Raw genomic sequence first — 19,684 nt, forward strand, 5'->3', positions numbered from 1 at the left:
ACGCTTCCCATTTTATGGTGGAAATAGAGAAACAAAGTATTTTTCAAATCATCGAAACCCTCGCTTAGCGAGCTTTAAGCGAGCTTCCGGCGAGGTAGATAGCCCAAAGCTCTAGTTTTCCTCTTCCTATTAGAACAAGGAGTCCAGGTGAGCTCCCAGGAAGGCTCAAGCTAGGGGATCTAGAATGTCATTTACCTTTAAAATCGTTTGTCTTGCATAGAGAGACACGTGTCCTCGCATAGAGAGAATTTTAAAACAACTTCTGATTGGACTTGATACGCTTTCTTATCATGCAGTCCCTCGCCTAGAGTGAATGCCAAGAAAGATATAGTAAGAAAACTTAACAGAGTGAGAAACAAGCATCAATAAATAACATATAGCATCATGATACACAATTCAATACCAATTATCATGGGTTTTCACATGCAAGCAAGTAAAACACAATAACTCTATGCATCAACCCTAAATTCATGCTCACAACAAAATCACACAAAACCTAAGTTATGTCTACCTAGAAACCCACCTTGAATCAAGAGGATGATGAGTGTTAATATTGAAATCTTATTGATACATTCCTAATCTCTTTCTCTCAAAGTTTATTCTTATTATTTCTCTTTCTATTTTCTCTTTATTTTCTTCTTCTCCCAACTTATCTTTTTTCTTCTTAATAACAATGGCATTTGGTTGTTAAGAGAGAGAAGAGAAAATATCTGAAATTCAGATATTTATTCTAATGAGTAATTGGAGATTAATTAATGTTACCAAAATGGTCTTTCTTGCACAAATTTATAAAGGTCAATGGAATTGAATAATAATTACAATCATTTGAGTTCAGTAATTACCTTATTTGTTCCAACTGACAAAGAATAGAGCATTTAAGAATTTGACTCAACTAACAAGGTATAAATATTTTTAAAGGATATGGGATATTACACTACATATGGTAATTTGGATGGATATAGTGTCAAAAAACATAAAGTGTGTCCTACATGTGAATCTAATACATGTTTTTATTAACTTGAATTTAGAAAAAAGAATTCGACTATGCGAAATCGCATATAAACCTTTAATGGGAAATGAAGTTTAACAACGACAAGTACACCTTACTGTTGTTTTTCGAAAAGAATAAAAAAGGTCATGTTGATAGAAATATTTGGAAAAGGAGATTGGTGTTCTTCGATCTTCCGTATTGGTCTAACCTCAATACAAGATATTGTCTTAATGTGATGCATGTGGAGAAAAATATGTGTGATAGTTTAATAAAAACACTTCTAAAGATTCCAGTAAATACTAATTATAGTAAGAATTCTTGTTTAGATATGGTTGAGATGAGTATATGAACATAGTTGACTCCAGAATATAGAGGAGAGAGAAGCTATTTGCATCTTGCATGTCATGCTCTATCTAAAAAGGAAAAGAAAAAAGAGTGTTCGCATGGTATCAAAGTTCCCCAAGGTTACTCGTCAAACATCAAGAAACTTGTATCAATGAAGGATCTCATGTTAATTGGCTTAAAATCACATGAGTGTCATGTCTTGATGCAATAACTTCTACTAGTGGCTATCAGTGGCACCCTTCCCAAAAATGTAACACCAACTACAACCAAAGTGTGATTATTATGCAATTTTATATGTAACAGAAATCTTGATTTCAAAAAATTAGATGAATTAGAAGATGAGGCTGCAATAATCTTTTTTCAATTGAAGGTGTATTTTCCTCTATCATTTTTGACATTATGGTACACTTACTTGTTCATCTAGTCAGAAAAACAAGATGTTATGCTTCAGTTTATTTAAGGAGAATGAATCCAGCATGGTAATACATGAAGATATTCAAAGGATATATGAAGAATCATCAGCGACCATAAGCTTCGGTCATTGAAAGGTACATGATAGAAGAAGCTGTTGAGTTTTGTTAAAACTATTTGTTGGAAGCAGAGACTATAGGAATTCTAAAGTCTCATCATGCTGACAATTATGGAGGTAGAGGTACTCAATGCTTAAATGTTATGCCAATGCCTCATGATGTATTTCTTCAAGCATATTTATAAGCCTTTAATATGTTCCATGGATACTCATAAATAAAAATTATCACTGAATAAGTGAGAATTTATTGTTGATAGAGCATAACAAGAAATTCATAAGTTATTTTAATGAAAGGACTTCTAAAGATGAAAGTGAATCAGAGATAAATAAATGGTTGTCGTACATGAAAATATTTAATGTGATAACTTGGATTGGGTATCACTTTAGTAAACTTTCCTTTTATACAAATGGAAAAGATGATTGTAACACAATGCAAAATATTGGGGTTATGGTTTAGGCTGAAACTATGTGTTTCTCTAGTATGAAAGATAAGAATCTTATATTGGCATATAAAGTTTTCTATGGTGTCATTGAGGAGATTTTGGAGATTGATTATGTTATTTTCATAGTGCCTTTATGTAAATGAAAGTTGGTGCTCAATAAAAATGGAACAAAAACTCATTAGTTAGGATTCACACGGGTTGACCATGCCAAGAAAACGCATATCACAGAACTGTTCATCATGGCTACCTAGAAAAAACAAGTTTTTAATGTGACAAACCCTTTGGACTTATAGAGGAGGTGGTAAATTATTCTCCAAGGAAAATACATTCCTCATATTGGTGAAAGTTTGATATACCTTTCACTCCTTATTACGCCACACAAGTGCCTACTTTATATGAAGACGTTGATATAGATGTTGTGCATGTTTTTCGTGACGATCATCAAGAAGCCATGTGGAAAAATTAAAATTTATTCTTTATTTTGTATTCATAATTTTTTTAATTTAATAATTTCTAAGGTTATTTGCTAACAATTATTATTATTTCAAATTATAGGTGTTTAAAGTCATGACACCAAGACACCAAGATATTATTATTTGAAATAATGCGTAAATTGTAGGTTGTTTTGTGTCGTTTTGGTTTTGATGTAGTATACAATTTTTGGCTCTTAATGTAGGTTTGACTTTGATGTAATATAACTTTGGGTCTAATATGATTCACCAATGGGTTTGTTGATGTTTCTCGTCTGATACAATTCAAAGCACTTCATTTTAAAAACTTGGGAATTCTGTAAAATAAGAAAATATACATTTAAAAAGGATAAATAATTCTACAATGGTTTTTTAATACAACTATTTTTTTAGGAAGAATGTTATCCAGAATAATATACGCCAAAAATGAAGTTGCTGGGTATCGAACCCAAGACCTATAAATATTTTACTACGTTTGTTTAATACAACTATGACTATAGGTAACATGCTTTATAGTTAAATACAACATAAAATAGATCGTGGTTGTAAATAACACACTTTCAATCACACACTACCTAACGCGGACATACAATCGTGATAAATTTCTTTCATAAAAATTCTCATATATGTTTTTCATTGTAGTGTCAGAATCGTCATGATTTTTTTAGAACTAATCTTTGGATGATTCTTAATACCATAAGAATATGTGGACAATGAACTACTCTCCTTTGAAATTCTCCATCTTGAACATAATAAGAATCACGGAACACACCCAAACAGAACAGGGTGTTTGCTCTGATGCCAATTGAAATTATATTCTTAAAAGGGTAGATGTTAGACCAAATGCTTTAACGAATGTGTCCAATTCTTATACCAGAATTGACAAAAAATATAAAACAAGATGATAAATTGTAAAGCAATAAAAGAATACCTAGGAATGTTAACCCAATCTAGTATAAAGTGTCTTAGATGAACATCCCCATGTTCGATGGCCATCTTCTTAATTCTACAAGTATATTTCTATTTAGTACTTTCCCTAAATATGAGAACCCATGTCACTTTCTCTCAATCACAAACCCTAGTGATCACACTAATAATAAAAATATTGAACATTGAGTTGCAACTCAACTAACAAACAAACTATACACCTTTAGATATGAATGTAGGCGTTAGAGTGGTTCACAAAGAACAATATAAACAAAGACTCAAAGTATAAACCCTAACACACAAATCTTAATAAATTGCACACTTCAAATGTTAGATTTAATTATCCTTAAATAACAATGCAACTTCAGGGCTTTTCTCCAATGGGATACTGATGGTGAGACCACGTCCTCCAAAAACATTTAATTTGTTTGAATTCAAATTGAAATCTCCATTTGGTTTGTTTTGGTCCATTTATTTATCCAAACAAAACTAATAAATGCATTACTAAAAGACAACAACAAGGATAATTAAAACAAAACAACAAAAATACGCTTAGAACAACATCCATCATGGCCTTCAGACAAATGGTATGTGTTGCACACATGTTGAAACATGTGATCCTACATGTGCCCTTTATTCACCAAAACATCTTGAAGACTCCATGTGGTTTTTCTTAATACAGGCAATACAAAAGGAACAACACTAATCTTTTCAACAAAATGATAAAGAAAAGGAAATTAACCATGAACACAAAACATACACTTATTTTGTCAATGGCCTGAGTCAAAATGATAAAATTTTAGTGGTCGTTATGCATGAAGCATATGCAATTAGGAATTTCATAAATCCATGAACTTGTTAATATGGTCTTGGATCTTCTAATCCTTATAGTTTGAATATTAGGTTGACCTTTGAATCCTATTTGAGAAGTAATATTTTGTAGTAAATTTCCTTTTGATGTGTTCAGTGTTTACATTTTAAGGTTCAACGAACCATTTATATGAATTTGATCATTTGCTACTTCTATTTTGTTTACATCCCAATACATTTCAAATTATTAAATATGAATCTCAAGTATTTTAAACAATGTATTTAAGTCGCTTATTACACAAACCGTGTGAAATTTATTTTTTATATGAGAAAGAATACATATAAACATTAAAATAGATCTAATACACATGTCAAGTTATGTATTCATACAGGATTATACTAGTATATCCTCACATTATGGGGATGGTTTATATAATCTTCTAAATAGTTTTATTTATAAGAAAAAAAATTATGAATCTAAAGATGGTGAAGCTGACTCTGAATCAGAATCTTAAGCCGGTGAAGCTGAAGGTGATGCTGAAGCTGAAGCCGGTGAAGTTGAAGGTGATGTTGAAGCTGAAGCTGGTGAAGCTGAAGGTGATGCTGGATTTGAAGTTGGTGAAGCTGAAGGTGAAGTTAAACCTGAAGTTGGTGACGCTTAAGGTGATGCTGAAGTTGAATCTCCACAAATAGGAGCTTTTCCTGTGACTAAAGGTTAGACATGAGAACATTTAGCTCTTGCTGGGGCTCCATTGAATGTGAGATAAACATTATTGAACTCCACACCTTCGCACGGTACACCACTACTGCAAATAATAGTCACTCCTTCTGCTGTTCCAGATGTGCCCTTAATTTGTGATGGATTCTAAACCGTACAAGAAGTAATGTTAGTCATATAACTTCTAATTTTATAATTAATATATAATTAAAGATGATGTATTGATTACCTTTTTGGAACACTTGTTCCATGGACAATACTCTTGGTCAATGATGATAGGGTTCATAACATCAACCATGGTAATATCTTCAAAATGCATATCAGTAATAGTAATTTTTCCTGGTTCATCAGGCCAAGTCTTAATCCTCACACCATTTTCAGTTTTTGTTAGAGTATAATTCTTAACTATTAAACCTGCTACATTCTCTTCAGTTGTTAACTTTCCAAGGCTTCCAACACTAATACCATGTCCAGGTCCACAATTCACATTTTCGATAGTTACTTTTTGGCTACCATCACCCAATGATATGCAATCATCTCTAGTACCAATGTTGCTATTAGTAATTGTAACACCATTTGATATTCCTATATGGATTCCATCAATATTAGGACTTTCATCAGGGGCTATAACTGTGACAGCATTAAATGTGATATTGCAACACGCCAAAACCATAAATTGAAAATATTTGTTGTCCTTAGATGTAACTCCAGTCACCAATGAGTTGGTGAGAGCATGAAAATAAATATTCTATTGGAAGGAATTCAACCAATAAATTTAATTATAACTGTATAATATGAGTAAGATTTTTCATTATTGAATATAGTTATTTATTTGTGTTTACCATTGCACATTTAGATGAATTAGTATCTTTCTAAGCAATTGGAGCATGTTTCCATGTAGCTGCACCATGACCATCAAAAACTCCTTTTCCTGATAAGGTAAAGGACTCTATAGTGTCAAACCTGATCCATTGTTCAGCTCCTTTAAGGTCATCATTGCTCATAGGTGCATCAATTGTGCCATTCACTTGAACTTCTATAGGAGCCTTACAAGGACCTTTAACTTCTAATAAACCCATTTTGTATGTTCCAGCCAAAATCAGAATTTTGGCCGCAGTTGTTGATGCACATGCTTCATTCCAAGCAGTTGTGAAAGCCTTATTGTATATGAAAGAAATAATTAATTATAATTTATAAGAAATTAATTAATTTTCTTTGAATTTTCAACTCGACAAGAATAATTATTTCGAGTCATTAAATAATTATTTTTGATAAAAATACTTTAAGAAACAAGGATGAAATCATCTAGTAGGGTTCCTAAAGCGTAAAATGTGTAGTTTTAAAGTCACATTGCAATTGCAATCCGATGCAGATGCAATTATATATATATATATATATATATATATATATATATATATATATATATATATATATATATATATATATATATATATATATATATATATATATATATATATATATATATATATATATATATAGTGTTGGATTAAGTTGATCTTCACTACTAAAAATATTATGCTTTCCTTTGGAATTTTCTGTTGACATTGGTTCCAAGCTAAACCTTCGTAATTATTTAGGTAGGAAACCCGCAAAAACTATTCCACTGGTATACCCAGAGTTAAATCAACAACATATTAAGAATTTGTGGATAATTCTAAAACCAATATTTTAAGAATCCGTAGGTAAATCCACAACTAATATATTTCTAAAAAAGCTGGAAAAATTAATTATAGCTTTTAGACATCATCATTATATATTTACCATCATGGGTCTAATCATCATTTCTTCATCTTCAAGGAAAATTTGTGTTTTCATCGGCACAATTTGATACATGATGCACACCCAATATAAAGTAGTATATAGGTACATGATTGACAATTTGATCATATCCATTGAAAATTTCACTAAGTCCCATACCTGATTTAATTTATGTTTAACGTCGTTGTTTTCCCCTTGGATATCTATTGAAAATGGATTTGACCTTGCCTTGTGTTTCTTTAGAAATTCCAGCTGATTCCTCTGTCGAATTTGCAAATTGGAATTTCTTTGCTAACAATAGTGTAAATGGTACTGATACATCTAAGAGCCTATCTACAATGTTATATATACATGTCTAGAAGAAATAATATACATAAATGGAACATGATCCACATGATCTACAACGGTAGACCACAATCCAAAAAGTTCGATCGCCAAAACATCAACAAGTAAGCTTATCGTTGCCTAATACATACATAGAATTACCTGAAACAACAATAATATTCAGGTGACATAATATTCTCAGCAAGTTCTCATATCTTATGGGTCCACTTGGCTCTAAATGGATCTCTTATCAATTTTTAACTTAACTCATTCCACTTGGTCCTAATTGGGCACACTTACAAAATATAAAAGAGACTTAAGCATTTAAGGGAATTCACACTTCATACGGAAAACACACAACAGGAGTTCACATAAGTCAATGAATCCTTATTTGGGAATGTCCAACAACGTATCTTTCACCGACCGATCCTACGTCTTGGACTATGGACACTGGTAACAAATCTCTACTTTCTAAGACCATTACTCCCCGACCGATCCAAATTCATGCTCTATGAACACATGCCATGATTTTTCACACAACAAAGATTTTCTCTCCGACTGATTTGAATCCACTGACTATGGTCATGGGTCACAAGATCCACCAAATAACCATTCACCCTCTCTGTTACTACTCTATATGAGTTCCGAACTGATGATACAAACAAATAAGGGTTGTTCTCAAATACACGTCTGGTTCATCAATCACAATGTGATGATTCTCATTGTCATACCCCAATTTTGTCTGGGCTTGTTGAAGCTTTCATTGGTGTTAATAACTTTAAAGCATGATGCACAGACTTAAAACATGGGGATCTTACCGAAGGAGGAAATTTGGGTTTTTGTTGTTATTTCCCTAAGTTATGTTCAATAAGGTAGCAAAACCCAAATTTGAGGGTCCATACTGGATCAAGTCAATCAAACCCTAATCCCTTGGCTGATAATAGTGGTGGACAATTTCATTAGCTTGGTAAATCGTTTGGTTTTGAGGCATTTGATCCTGCCTAATCATGCCTTGATCATCAGGGTCTACCACGTATCTTGTTAACCGGTTGTACAGGCCACGTCAGTTGGACTCACCAATCCATTCGTATGCAGTCATCGTTTTGTCATCATGTCATAATAATTGTTCCGATTAATTCTAACCTCGTTTTGATTTCAACTTCAAATTAACTTTTGAAGTTTTATCTGACTTTGAGGTTAGATTTGATATTTAAAGATAAATTTGGTTTTTTTTAATTGTTTCGCTCTTTCCTGAATTAATTTCAAGAAGTTCGAGTCGAGTTAGAAGATCCAAATTGATTTTGAGGAGATGAATTGGTTCTTTAAACATTTCATTTTTGTTAAAGCCCATTCCACATTTATTTTTCGGGCCCAATTCAAATCCAATTTTCAATTAAGTTCCTTCATAGCCATCATAATACAGTAGTCCAGTAAATAAGCCACATTATATTTAAACCCATTCTTTTACCATTAACTGTTATCCAATTCCATTTTAATTATGCTAATTTCAATGAAAATCTATTCACCAATACAATTTCCCCGATCCATTAAACCTATTTCTTTAAATCTTTTTTTTCATAAACCATTAAATTCATGGCCCACACGACTACCTCCCATTAGTTATCAGGTTTTTTTACCAAGATAACCCACTTTTTCGAAGAAATTCCCAAAATACCCCACTTTTCAGCAAAATTCCCAAAATACCCCACTTTTAGGAGGAGGCGCCAATTGAATTGGCGACCCCTCTTAAAAATTGCAAGGAGGCGCCAATTGGATTGGCTAGGGCACCTGCCCTAGCCAATCCAATTGGCGCCTATGTGTTATTTTTAAGAGGAGGCGCCAATTCAATTGGCGCCTCCCTTAAAAAAGCCTCAAATGAAAAAACCTCCAACATGAAAGTTGTAGATCTTTTCAAGACAATGAATTTGGATATAAATTTTGCATCATTTGGATTTTTTAGGAGAAAGTTATGGGCAGTTGAAGTTGGACTTTTGAGTTTTTGAACTGTTATCTGACCTATAATGTTTTGTATTATTGCATGTGTTTCCTTTAGGAATATGAATTTTTGTTCAACATAACATTTGAAGTAGACATCTTAAATTTTCCAATGCACTTGGTCCCAGTTCAAAATAATTAAAAATGAGTGAGTTAGGTCTTTGCGAACTTGACCCAAAATTAGGGTTTATGTCAAAACAAGTGTATGTGAATTTTGCCAAAAGGGACCAACTTCAAGCCCTTCTGTTTGAATGATAAAAGCCTCAAATGACAAAACCTTAAACATAAAAGTTGTAGATCTTTTCAAGATAATGAATTTGGACTAAAGTTTTGCATCATTTGCAATTTTTATGAGAAAGGTATGGGCACCTGAACTTGGACTCTTTGACATTTTAACTGTTATCTGACCTATAATGTTTTGTATTATTGCATGTGTTTGTGTTAGAGTTATGAATTTTTGTCCAACATAACAAGTGAAGTAGACATCTTAAATTTTCCAATGCACTTGGTCCCACCTCAAAATAATTAAAAGTGAGTGAGTTAGGTCCTTGCGAACTTGACCCAAAATTAGGGTTTCTGTCAAAACATGTGTATGTGAATTTTGCCAAAAGGGACCAAATTCAAGCCCTTCAACATAACAATAACAAGCCCTTGAATTAGGGTTTCTGACCTATAATGTTTTGTATTATGATATGTGTTTATTTTAAGTAGACATCTCAATGGAGTTTCAGTCAAAACATGTATATGTGAATTTTGCCAAAATGGAGTTTAGACAAAGAAACTAAATGTTTGGAGTTTACACAAAGATAAATTTGACATAATATGAATTGATATTAATAAAATTTGGATTTTACACAAAGAATCCTAATGGTGATGACCGGGATCACCTAACCGACCTCCGGTCCCACATCCCCTAGCTATCCTAACCCTTGGCCCTAACCCACGTTGACGATTCTGCACCGGTGTTTGTTCATCTGATGGTCCAGGAGCGTCATTACCTCCTACAGGAGAAGATCCGTTGAGGTATTCAGCCAATTCAGCATAGTCTTCAGTATTCAATGATGGTGTACCGGCGTAGCTGAGCTCATGACCCATGCCAGAGAAGTTGGGTTGTGGTTAACTCATGGATGGGCGACCGGGACGGTTGAAGGGAGACATGGGTGTGAATGATGGGTCTAGGAACGGTTGGAAAGGTTGTTGGGGTGTTTGGAAAGGGTATGGTTGTGGGATGTTTTGGTATTGTGATGTTTGGGGTTCTTGGCTACGGTAGGAGGAGGGGCGGTTAGTGTTTTGGCTAAGGCGACTTTGGTAGGGTGAAGGTGTGGGTGCGAAGCGATGTTCGGTCGAAGGTTGATGGTCCATTTGTTGGTGGTAGTATGGGGGATGTTCTTGGTATTGGGGTTGGGTGAATGGCATGTTTTGGTTGTATGTTTGTGTGTTTGTGGAACGGAAAGTTTGACGGATAGGTGGTTGTGAGTAACCGAGTTGAGAATGTTGTTGGGGGTTAGATGTTGATCCTTCTTGTGTGTAACTTGTCTGGCGTGGGTCGTAGAGGTACATATCATCGGCGATGAATTGAAATCCAACCGATCTATACCAAGCCATATAAGTACGACTTGGTTTTACCTCATTTGGCATGACTGCGTCAGTTAAGACATGGTCATGACGGTGCTTCCACTTGCGACACTCTGATCTTGCGAAGGTTTGCCAAGGGTTGTAGTTCCATTGGTCGTTCACTTTACGCATATGCCATTCTCCTAGGCTAGCTGGGGGGTCTGGGATATTCTAGACCATACCGAACTGCAGCTTCACACGATCGGTGTTGTGCATCTCCACTGTTGTGAACCGTATTATCGGTGTGCATGTTGTCCATACGGCTGCGTCTTCAGGGTTGATCTGATGCTCATGATCCATATTAAGGTATGAACGCCAAATGAACTGAAATGTTAAAGACAATAGGATTTAAATGAATGTAGAAAAAGACAATAGAATTAATGAAGTTATTTTGCTTACGTCTGTCGGTCGAAGGTGATCCAACAGGTTGCGATACTGAGTAATACAGTGTCTCGGACATCTGCTGTAATTCATACCACGTGCCGACCATCTACACCAAAAAGTTAAAATAAATTAGTTATGGGTACTAAACTGTAAGGAAGGAAGTAAAGATATAGCAATTTAAACAACTTACTTTTTTGCATATGGAAAAGTGAAGGGGTTGTTATTGACCGGTGCTAGAGACGGTAGTCTTGACCATCCCCATGCTTGTAGCAAAACAGCACATCCAGAAAATGTAGAAGTGTCTTTGTGGGAGTTTTTGCACAACGAACTATAGAGATAGGCTAGACATGCAGATCCCCAACTATAACTACCTATTCTATCTATATGTCTAAGTAAAGGTAAGTACATAATATGCATGCTAGAACCACTACCTTCGGGAAATAAAAAGGATCCTAGTAACAACATAATGTAACACCTAGTTTTGATTATTCGAGCATCTTCGATAGAATTCTCATCTAAATATAAACTATTATAATATGACTTTAGGCGTGAGAGTAGTATACCTTGACCTCTAGCATTATCATCTAACAAATCAGTGTTTAAAAGCTCCATGCAAATTGAATTTGCATAGTTGGTCTTACCATTAACAACTTTTCCTTCAATTCGTAGTCCTAAAAGCATGTAGACGTCTTCTAACGTCACGGTACACTCACCGGTTGGAAACCAAAATGTGTGTGTCTCTGGCCTCCATCTTTCGCATAAGGCTAGAATGAACTTGTTATCTATAGACCAAGACATAATCTTGCTAATGTGACCAAAACCGGCGAGTTCAACATAAGGTTGAATCATCGGGTCCATTGGGACAAATTCGTGGACTCGAGTTCGAAACCTTGATACATCCTATAATAGAAATAATGTAACACTTGACTAAGTTGGTATTTCAAAATAAAATAGGGTTGGTGGAGATGAAACATAAAAAATTAGTATAAGAAAAAACTTACGTATGTTGCGATGTTTGCAACTGTTCCTCTGTGTGCTTCGCCCATTGTGAGTAAAGACATATTGTTGGGGAGTTGGTGTAGATGAAATTGGAAGATTTTGTTGAAGATGAAATTGTAAAAGAAGTAATGTAGATGAAGTAGTGAGAATGTTGGTGTGGAAGAATTGTTGAAGGAGTGGATGAATTTATAGGCAAATGGAGGAGAGCATAAAAAATTGTGTTTGCATGGTGTCTCCACCTCATTTGGCGACCATGTACAATAATAAAGAGGGGGCGCCATTCAAATTGGCGACACCATAGGGTACATGCATGCAAGGCTAGTTCTGAATGCTTGGTTTCGAGGACTGACTCCATGGGGGCGCCATTCAAATTGGCGACCATGTGCAAGCCTTAAGTGTAGGCGCCAAACCAATTGGCGCCACCTTCTGCATGTCTGACACGTGGCACTGTTGTCTCCTGCATGGTGAACAACTTACTTATGGATGGCTTGCATGATTGACACATCATCTCTGACCATCTTAGGTGTCCGACACGTGTCTGTCTTGTCTCCTACATGCTGATGACTAACTTCTTGATGCCTTTCTTGGTTGACACATCATGTCTGACCATCTTAGGTGTCCGACACGTGGTTGTCTTGTCTCCTGCATGCTGATGACTAACTTCTTGATAGCTTGCCTGTCTGACACATCAACTCAGACTGTCTTGCCTGACTGACACATCATCTCAGACACGTGGCTCTCTAGTATCCTGCATGCCGAAGACTCACTTCTTGATAGGTTGCCTGTCTGACACATCAACTCACACTGTCTTGCCTGACTGACACATCATCTCAGAACTGTCTTACATGTCCGACACATGGCTATCTTGTCTCCTGCATACTGAAGAGTCACTTCTTGATAGCTTGCCTGGTTGACACATCAACTCACACTGTCTTGCAGATTGACACATCATCTCAGTCACGTGGCTCTCTAGTATCCTGCATGCTGAAGACTCACTTCTGTCTTGACTAGCTAGCATGATTGACACATCAACTCACACTGTCTTGCATGACAGACACATCAACTCATGACTAGCTAGCATGCTTGACACATCAACTCACACTGTCTTGCATGACAGACACCTCATCTCAGAACTGACTTGCATGCTTGACACATTATCTCAGAGTAGCTTCAATGTCCAACACATCATCTCAAAACTAGCTAGCATGTGAGAGACTGATACCATCTATTTAAGTGTCTTACTATCAACATCCAAGACACTTCACTCACATTCATCTGCACTTGCAAAATAGTTTTCATCTCCAAAATGTCATCTTCATCATTATACAGTGTCAACGTTCACTGCAACGGTGAAACTTTTGAGTCTGAGCTTCATGGTTTTTGTTTTAGAAACACTGATACCATTAGAGTCACGATGAAGAGAAATGCAACCTTTTTGCATTTGAAAAAAAGAATACAATCCTTTATAGGATCAGGTATTGTGTCAAAGATGACATATCAAAATCCTATATTTTTTTAGAATGGTCAATGCAAGTTTTCCCCCCTTAAGATACGAGACGATGAAGATGTTCAAAACATGTTTCTTAGTCATGAACATTCAGGCATGAATTGTATCGAGTTTTACATTACTCTCAACTAACCGATCAGGATGCAGCTGGTGAAGATGCTGCAGATGATGCACAATGGTCAGATGAACTCAACCCAGAAGCAGAAGTAGAAGTCGACGTTGTTGATGAAGAAGAAGAGGAGACCGAGATACAGGTTGATCACATCCTGAACAACGACGATGAAGATGAGGCTCAACCACCACCAATACCTCCTAGTCATGCCTACAATCCTCCTCAACATATGACAAATATGGATCTTCACGACGATGAAACGTCCGACAGTGTCTTCTATAATCCGTATCCGAGACCAGTAGGCGAATTAAAGGTGGGAGACATGTTTCTTACCAAAGAAGAATGTGTCTTGGCAATCAAAAAATTCCACATGAACAACTTTGCTGACTTTACAGTGAAACGCACTGATTCTAGAAGGTATGTTATCGAATGTCGTAACATGCTTTGTAAGTTTCGTTTGGCTGCATCTTACAAGAAGAAAAATGACTCTTGGGAGATCGCTTCAATAGACCCACCACACAGTTGCGTTCCAACTAACGTTGAACAAGATCACCGTAAACTGAGCACAACTTTGATATGTCAAGACATTCTGCCATTGGTAAATAAAGACCCATCAATGAAGGTGAGTATAATTATATCCCATATCCGAACAACATATAATTATACTCCATCTTACAAGAAAGCATGGATTGCAAGGACAAAGGCTGTTGAACAGGTTTTCGGCAACTGGGAGGATTCATTCAAGGAATTACCACGGTTTTTATGGGCACTAAAAACTTATGTCCCAGGAACTGTGGCAATTCTGGAGACAGTGCCAGCAATGATGCCAGACGGAACCTGCGCTACAGGTAATAGAATATTTCACCGTCTCTTTTGGGCATTTGACCCGTGCATCAAAGGTTTCGCTTTCTGCAAACCTCTCCTGCAAATTGATGGCACCTGGTTATACGGAAAATACAAGGGTACTTTGCTCATGGCAGTTGCACAAGACGGTAACAACAATGTATTTCCCATTGCCTTTGCTCTTGTTGAAGGTGAAACGGCTGGTGGATGGGGTTTCTTTCTTCGACATCTCAGAACGCATGTCGCTCCACAAGCCAATCTATGTTTGATTTCAGATAGACATGCTGCCATTGAAAGTGCCTACAACAACCATGACAACGGATGGCATGATCCTCCTTCTACACATGTCTACTGTATCAGACACATTGCACAAAACTTCATGCGTGCTATAAAAGATAAGAATCTTCGCAAGAAGGTGGTGAATGTTGGGTATGCTTTAACTCAACCGTCATTTCAATATTATCGTGATGAGATTCGACTGTCTAATGAAGACGCGGGGAGATGGATAAATAACATCCCAGTAGAGCAGTGGACAAGAGCATTTGACGGTGGTTGTCGATGGGGCCACATGACAACAAACATTGTGGAATGCATGAACGGGGTTTTCAAAGGGATTCGAAATCTGCCAATAACCGCCTTGGTAAGATCAACCTATTATAGGTTGGCTTCTATGTTCGCAACCAGAGGTGAAAGATGGAGTGCAGTGTTAATATCCGGACAAGTATTCAGTGAGTGTTGCATGAAGGTCATGAAAGAGGAGAGCGTCAAAGCTACGACACACGCTGTAACAGTGTTTGACCGTCATAGACAAAATTTCAGCGTCCAGGAAACAATGGGCAACAACGAGGGGAGACCAAATTTAGCCTACGCTGTTAGACTACACAGAAGTTGGTGCGATTGTGGAAAATTTCAGGCCTTTCGCATACCTTGCTCCCGTGTCATTGCAGCATGCGCTTATACTCGTCAAGACGCTTACACCCATTTATCTGATGTGTACAAGGCCAGCACCATCATGAATGTATATAGTCAAAGCTTTTCAGTACTACCAATGGAGGATTACTGGCCTCCATATGGAGGAGATATTGTTTGGCATAATGAACAAATGCGTAGAAAGAATAAAGGAAGGCCAAACAGCACACGTATCAGAACAGAGATGGATTCCACAGATAAAATGATAAGATTATGTAGTATCTGTCGTCAACCAGGACACAACAAAAACAACTGTCCCAATCAAGGAGCATCATCTAGATCTTAAGATTTTTGTAACATTTTATTTAGATCTTAAGCTTTTTTTAACATTTTATCTAGATCTTAAGCTTTTGATAACATTGTATTTCTGTAACAATCAATAATTATATATCATTAAGTTCTTGTTCCAACGAGTTTCATAACCAACATCAGTACAAAACATCTGAAAACATAAATAATTCTAACTGATTACAACAATCAAATTAATGTCGTCTCGACCGAACATCATTTCCCTAGCATCCTTATCAGTCTTCATTCGCACCCAACCAAAGATAATGTCAAGTCTCTCAATACTTCTGATTTTTCCCCTTCTGGTATTTTCTCGTCTAACCATCGAACCAGCTCCCTCTTCAGTTGATCTAACGTGGTGATGTTCCAAAACAGCATCACCAATTGAGGTTTGTCTCTCGCATAAATCACCTTACCGTATCGACGACGAACACCAAACATGATAGCCAAATGATTATATGAGTTGTGGAACAATAGGTCACATAACGCATCTATTTATAAGACAAAAAAGGCATTTTATGAGGGACTCGCCAATTGAGTTGGCGACTCCTCTTAAAACCTACACATAGGCGCCAATTGGATTGGCTAGGGCATCTGCCCTAGCAAATCCAATTGGCGCCTCCATTCAAGTTTTAAGAAGAGTCGCCATATGAACAACTTTCACGTTCATCAAAAATCCATTTGAAACTTGGAAGCTCATCATTCATTTCAAAACATTATAGGTCATTTTGACAGAAACCCTAATTTTGGGTCAACTTTGCAGGGACCTAACTCACTCATTTTTAATTATTTTGAGGTGGGACCAATTGAATTGGAAAATTTAAGATGTCTACTTCAGTTGTTATGTTGGACAAAATTTCATAACTCTAAAAGAAACACATGAAATAATGCAAGACATTTTAGGTCAGATTACAGTTGAAAAACTCAGAAGTCCAACTTCAACTGCCCATAACTTTCTCATAAAAAATCGAAATGATGCAAAATTTATATCCAAATTCATTGTCTTGAAAAGATCTACAACCTTCACGTTGGAGGTTTTTTCATTTGAGCCTTTTTTAAGGGAGTCGTCAATTGGATTGGCGCCTCCTTGTAATTTTTAAGAGGGGTCGCCAATCCAATTGGAGCCTCCTCCTAAAAGTGGGGTAGATTGGGATTTTTCCTGAAAAGTGGGTTATTTTGGGAATTTCTTCGAAAAAGTGGGTTATCTCGGTAAAATTGCCTTAGTTATCATCATAAAAACCAATTCCCAGGTACAACTATTAGTTTGTTTTTGGAAATAACAAGTAAAGTCAATTGTCCTTTACTGCAAGTGGGAATCATAGTGTAACCCATGTGATCCAAGGTTGCACTCAAATAAGACAAAAAGAAAATACCATCGAAAAGAAAAAGCTGCAAGAGGAAATAGACTTGGTGAATGGGAATGACCTAATGCATAACAGAGAAACAACATCGACAGCAAAATGAATCAAATGCGCTAAACGAAAACGACTATAAGCTGCATAAGCCAATAAATACAAGGTTCGCATCTAAAACCGAGCAATGCTGCCACAGAAGTAGAGCTCAAATGGAAAATAAGTTGCATTAAAAATAAAAAAGTAACTATCCAAAACAGATCCGCTAGCATAAATTCATAATAGTCAGTTTCAAGAGGGTACAATGTGCGGTAATTCAAAATCAAGCTAAAATCTAAAACCCTCTAAGCATTCATGAGGTATTTGACACAGCGTCTAAGTCCGGATGCGGTTCTTGACCATGTCAAAACCCAACCGTGCCAAAATGTTGCGCTTGATGCCATATGCAACAAACTGTCGACTCACAAACATTCCAAGTTATTCATTTTGCATACAAAACGAAAAAAAAGATTAATGGCGAAGAGCAAAATAGTACTAGAATCACACGACAAGCTGAGAGTATAGCTAATTCGGTTTTGCTTTCTAGAGGAAGCTAAATGCTAAGCACTCGCAGCATGGAAAAATCGTTATGATTTCGCAAAAAAGAAAGCCTACAATGAATTCTATCATGTTTTTAGCTACTAGAAGATCGAATTTATCAGGTAGTTTGGGTTTTGTTCGCTTTTGAGCCTAGACGGAAGATGCTATTCAATTTAGTACTAAAGACGATGAACAAAATTGAAACCTCCTCAGTTGACGTAAAAGATCTCTGTCATTTTGTTTAGGGTCAAACACCGCTACTAGCCTTGTCGAGGATTCTTCCTTGCATCACCCCATGTCACCAATGACGCTGCAAACCAAAACCTGCTGCAAAACCACAATACAAGTTAGCAGCAACTACAATCAAACAATCTATTTAAATGGCAACATGTGCCGGCTGCAGAACCAGAACTTACGACATAGCAACCACAGGCTACCCTTTAGAAGCACGCCGTGAACTGCAAATCCAAGAGCCAGTTGCGTCTTAACCGACTATTTATGAAGGAGTTCAACAAATGCAAAATACCAAGTTAGAGTTCAAGACAGACACGAAAATCAATAACATTACAAGAAAGAAATATACAATCCTTAAAGTTACATTCTCAACACAAGATCCAAATGACCGGATAGCACGAAAACCAAATTACATCCATAATCAAAGAAAATCCAATTAAAATTGTCGGCAGAGGACCAAAAGAGAGTAGGACATTTGGAGGTTCTAATCCAGAAATATACTTGAGAAAACATGATTAAATAATTTCATCTTCAATTAATTAGCTAATTAATCTTGACCAAACTTTTTTTCCGACTAAATCTTCACAAGTTCAAAACCAAACGTTTCTTTACTAATACTGCCTAAAAGCTCTTAATTCTAAGTTAGAAATGAAAAGGAGCATAAGAAGCGTCCGCTTCATTATCTCTTGAGAATTCGAATGATTGGCGCACACCACATTGCTCGAATTCTTGTCACCCAATTAAAGATTTAATCGTACAAATTCAAATCATTTTCCGAATCAAATATAATCTCTAAAGACTTTACTTCTATAATTTAAATTTTGGATGAAAAGGAGTGTAGTATGCGCCTGCTTCACTATCTCTCGAGCATTCGAATAATTGGCGTTCACCATATTGCTTGAATTCTCGTCGTCTAATTAAGACATTAATCGTACAAAAATCAAATCATTTTTCTAAATTAATATAATATTTTTTAAACATTTTAATTTATAAACTTTGGATGAAAAAGGGTATGGTAAGCATCCGCTTCACTATCTCTCGGGTCTTCGAATAATTGGCGTTCACCATATTACTCAGATTCTCGTCATCTAATTAAAACCTTAATCATACAAATTCAAATTATTTTTGCAAACCACTTATAATTTCTAAAAGACTTTATTTTAATAATTTAAACTTCGGATAAAAAAGAATGGGAGGTATTCGCCTCACCACCTCTTGAATAATTGAATGATTGGCGCTTGCCACATTGCTCAAATTATCAACCACCGATTAACATACACTAAATGAATTTGGATAAAGGAATGGGTGGCACACGCCTCATTGTTCCTCGAATAAGCAAATAGGAGGCGCTTGCTTCATTACCGCGCATATTCTATTTTCGCAAACAAATTTTCAATAATGAATTAAACTGAAAAAGGAGTAGAAGGCGCTCGCCTTGCTATTTCTCGAAAGGTTGAATGATTGGTGTGCAC

At 36.1% G+C, this 19,684-nt stretch overlaps 1 protein-coding gene and 1 pseudogene across 1 annotated transcript; both read right to left on the bottom strand.

Annotated features, from left to right (window-relative positions):
• Positions 1 to 5,230: 5,230 nt before the first annotated feature.
• Positions 5,231 to 7,660, bottom strand: LOC127090610 (polygalacturonase-like; annotated as a pseudogene).
• A 3,772-nt stretch (positions 7,661 to 11,432) lies between these two features.
• LOC127098846 (protein MAIN-LIKE 2-like) lies at positions 11,433 to 12,624 on the bottom strand. The gene is made up of 2 exons (XM_051037368.1): positions 12,331 to 12,624; positions 11,433 to 12,229 (listed from the first exon to the last, which is right to left on the bottom strand). Exons 1-2 carry the CDS (start codon positions 12,607 to 12,609, stop codon positions 11,516 to 11,518), a joined length of 993 nt encoding a protein of 330 aa, XP_050893325.1. The 5' UTR covers positions 12,610 to 12,624; the 3' UTR covers positions 11,433 to 11,515.
• Positions 12,625 to 19,684: the final 7,060 nt, after the last annotated feature.

The sequence above is a fragment of the Lathyrus oleraceus genome, chromosome 1, assembly GCF_024323335.1.
Source record: "Lathyrus oleraceus cultivar Zhongwan6 chromosome 1, CAAS_Psat_ZW6_1.0, whole genome shotgun sequence".
Classification (NCBI taxonomy): domain Eukaryota; kingdom Viridiplantae; phylum Streptophyta; class Magnoliopsida; order Fabales; family Fabaceae; genus Lathyrus; species Lathyrus oleraceus.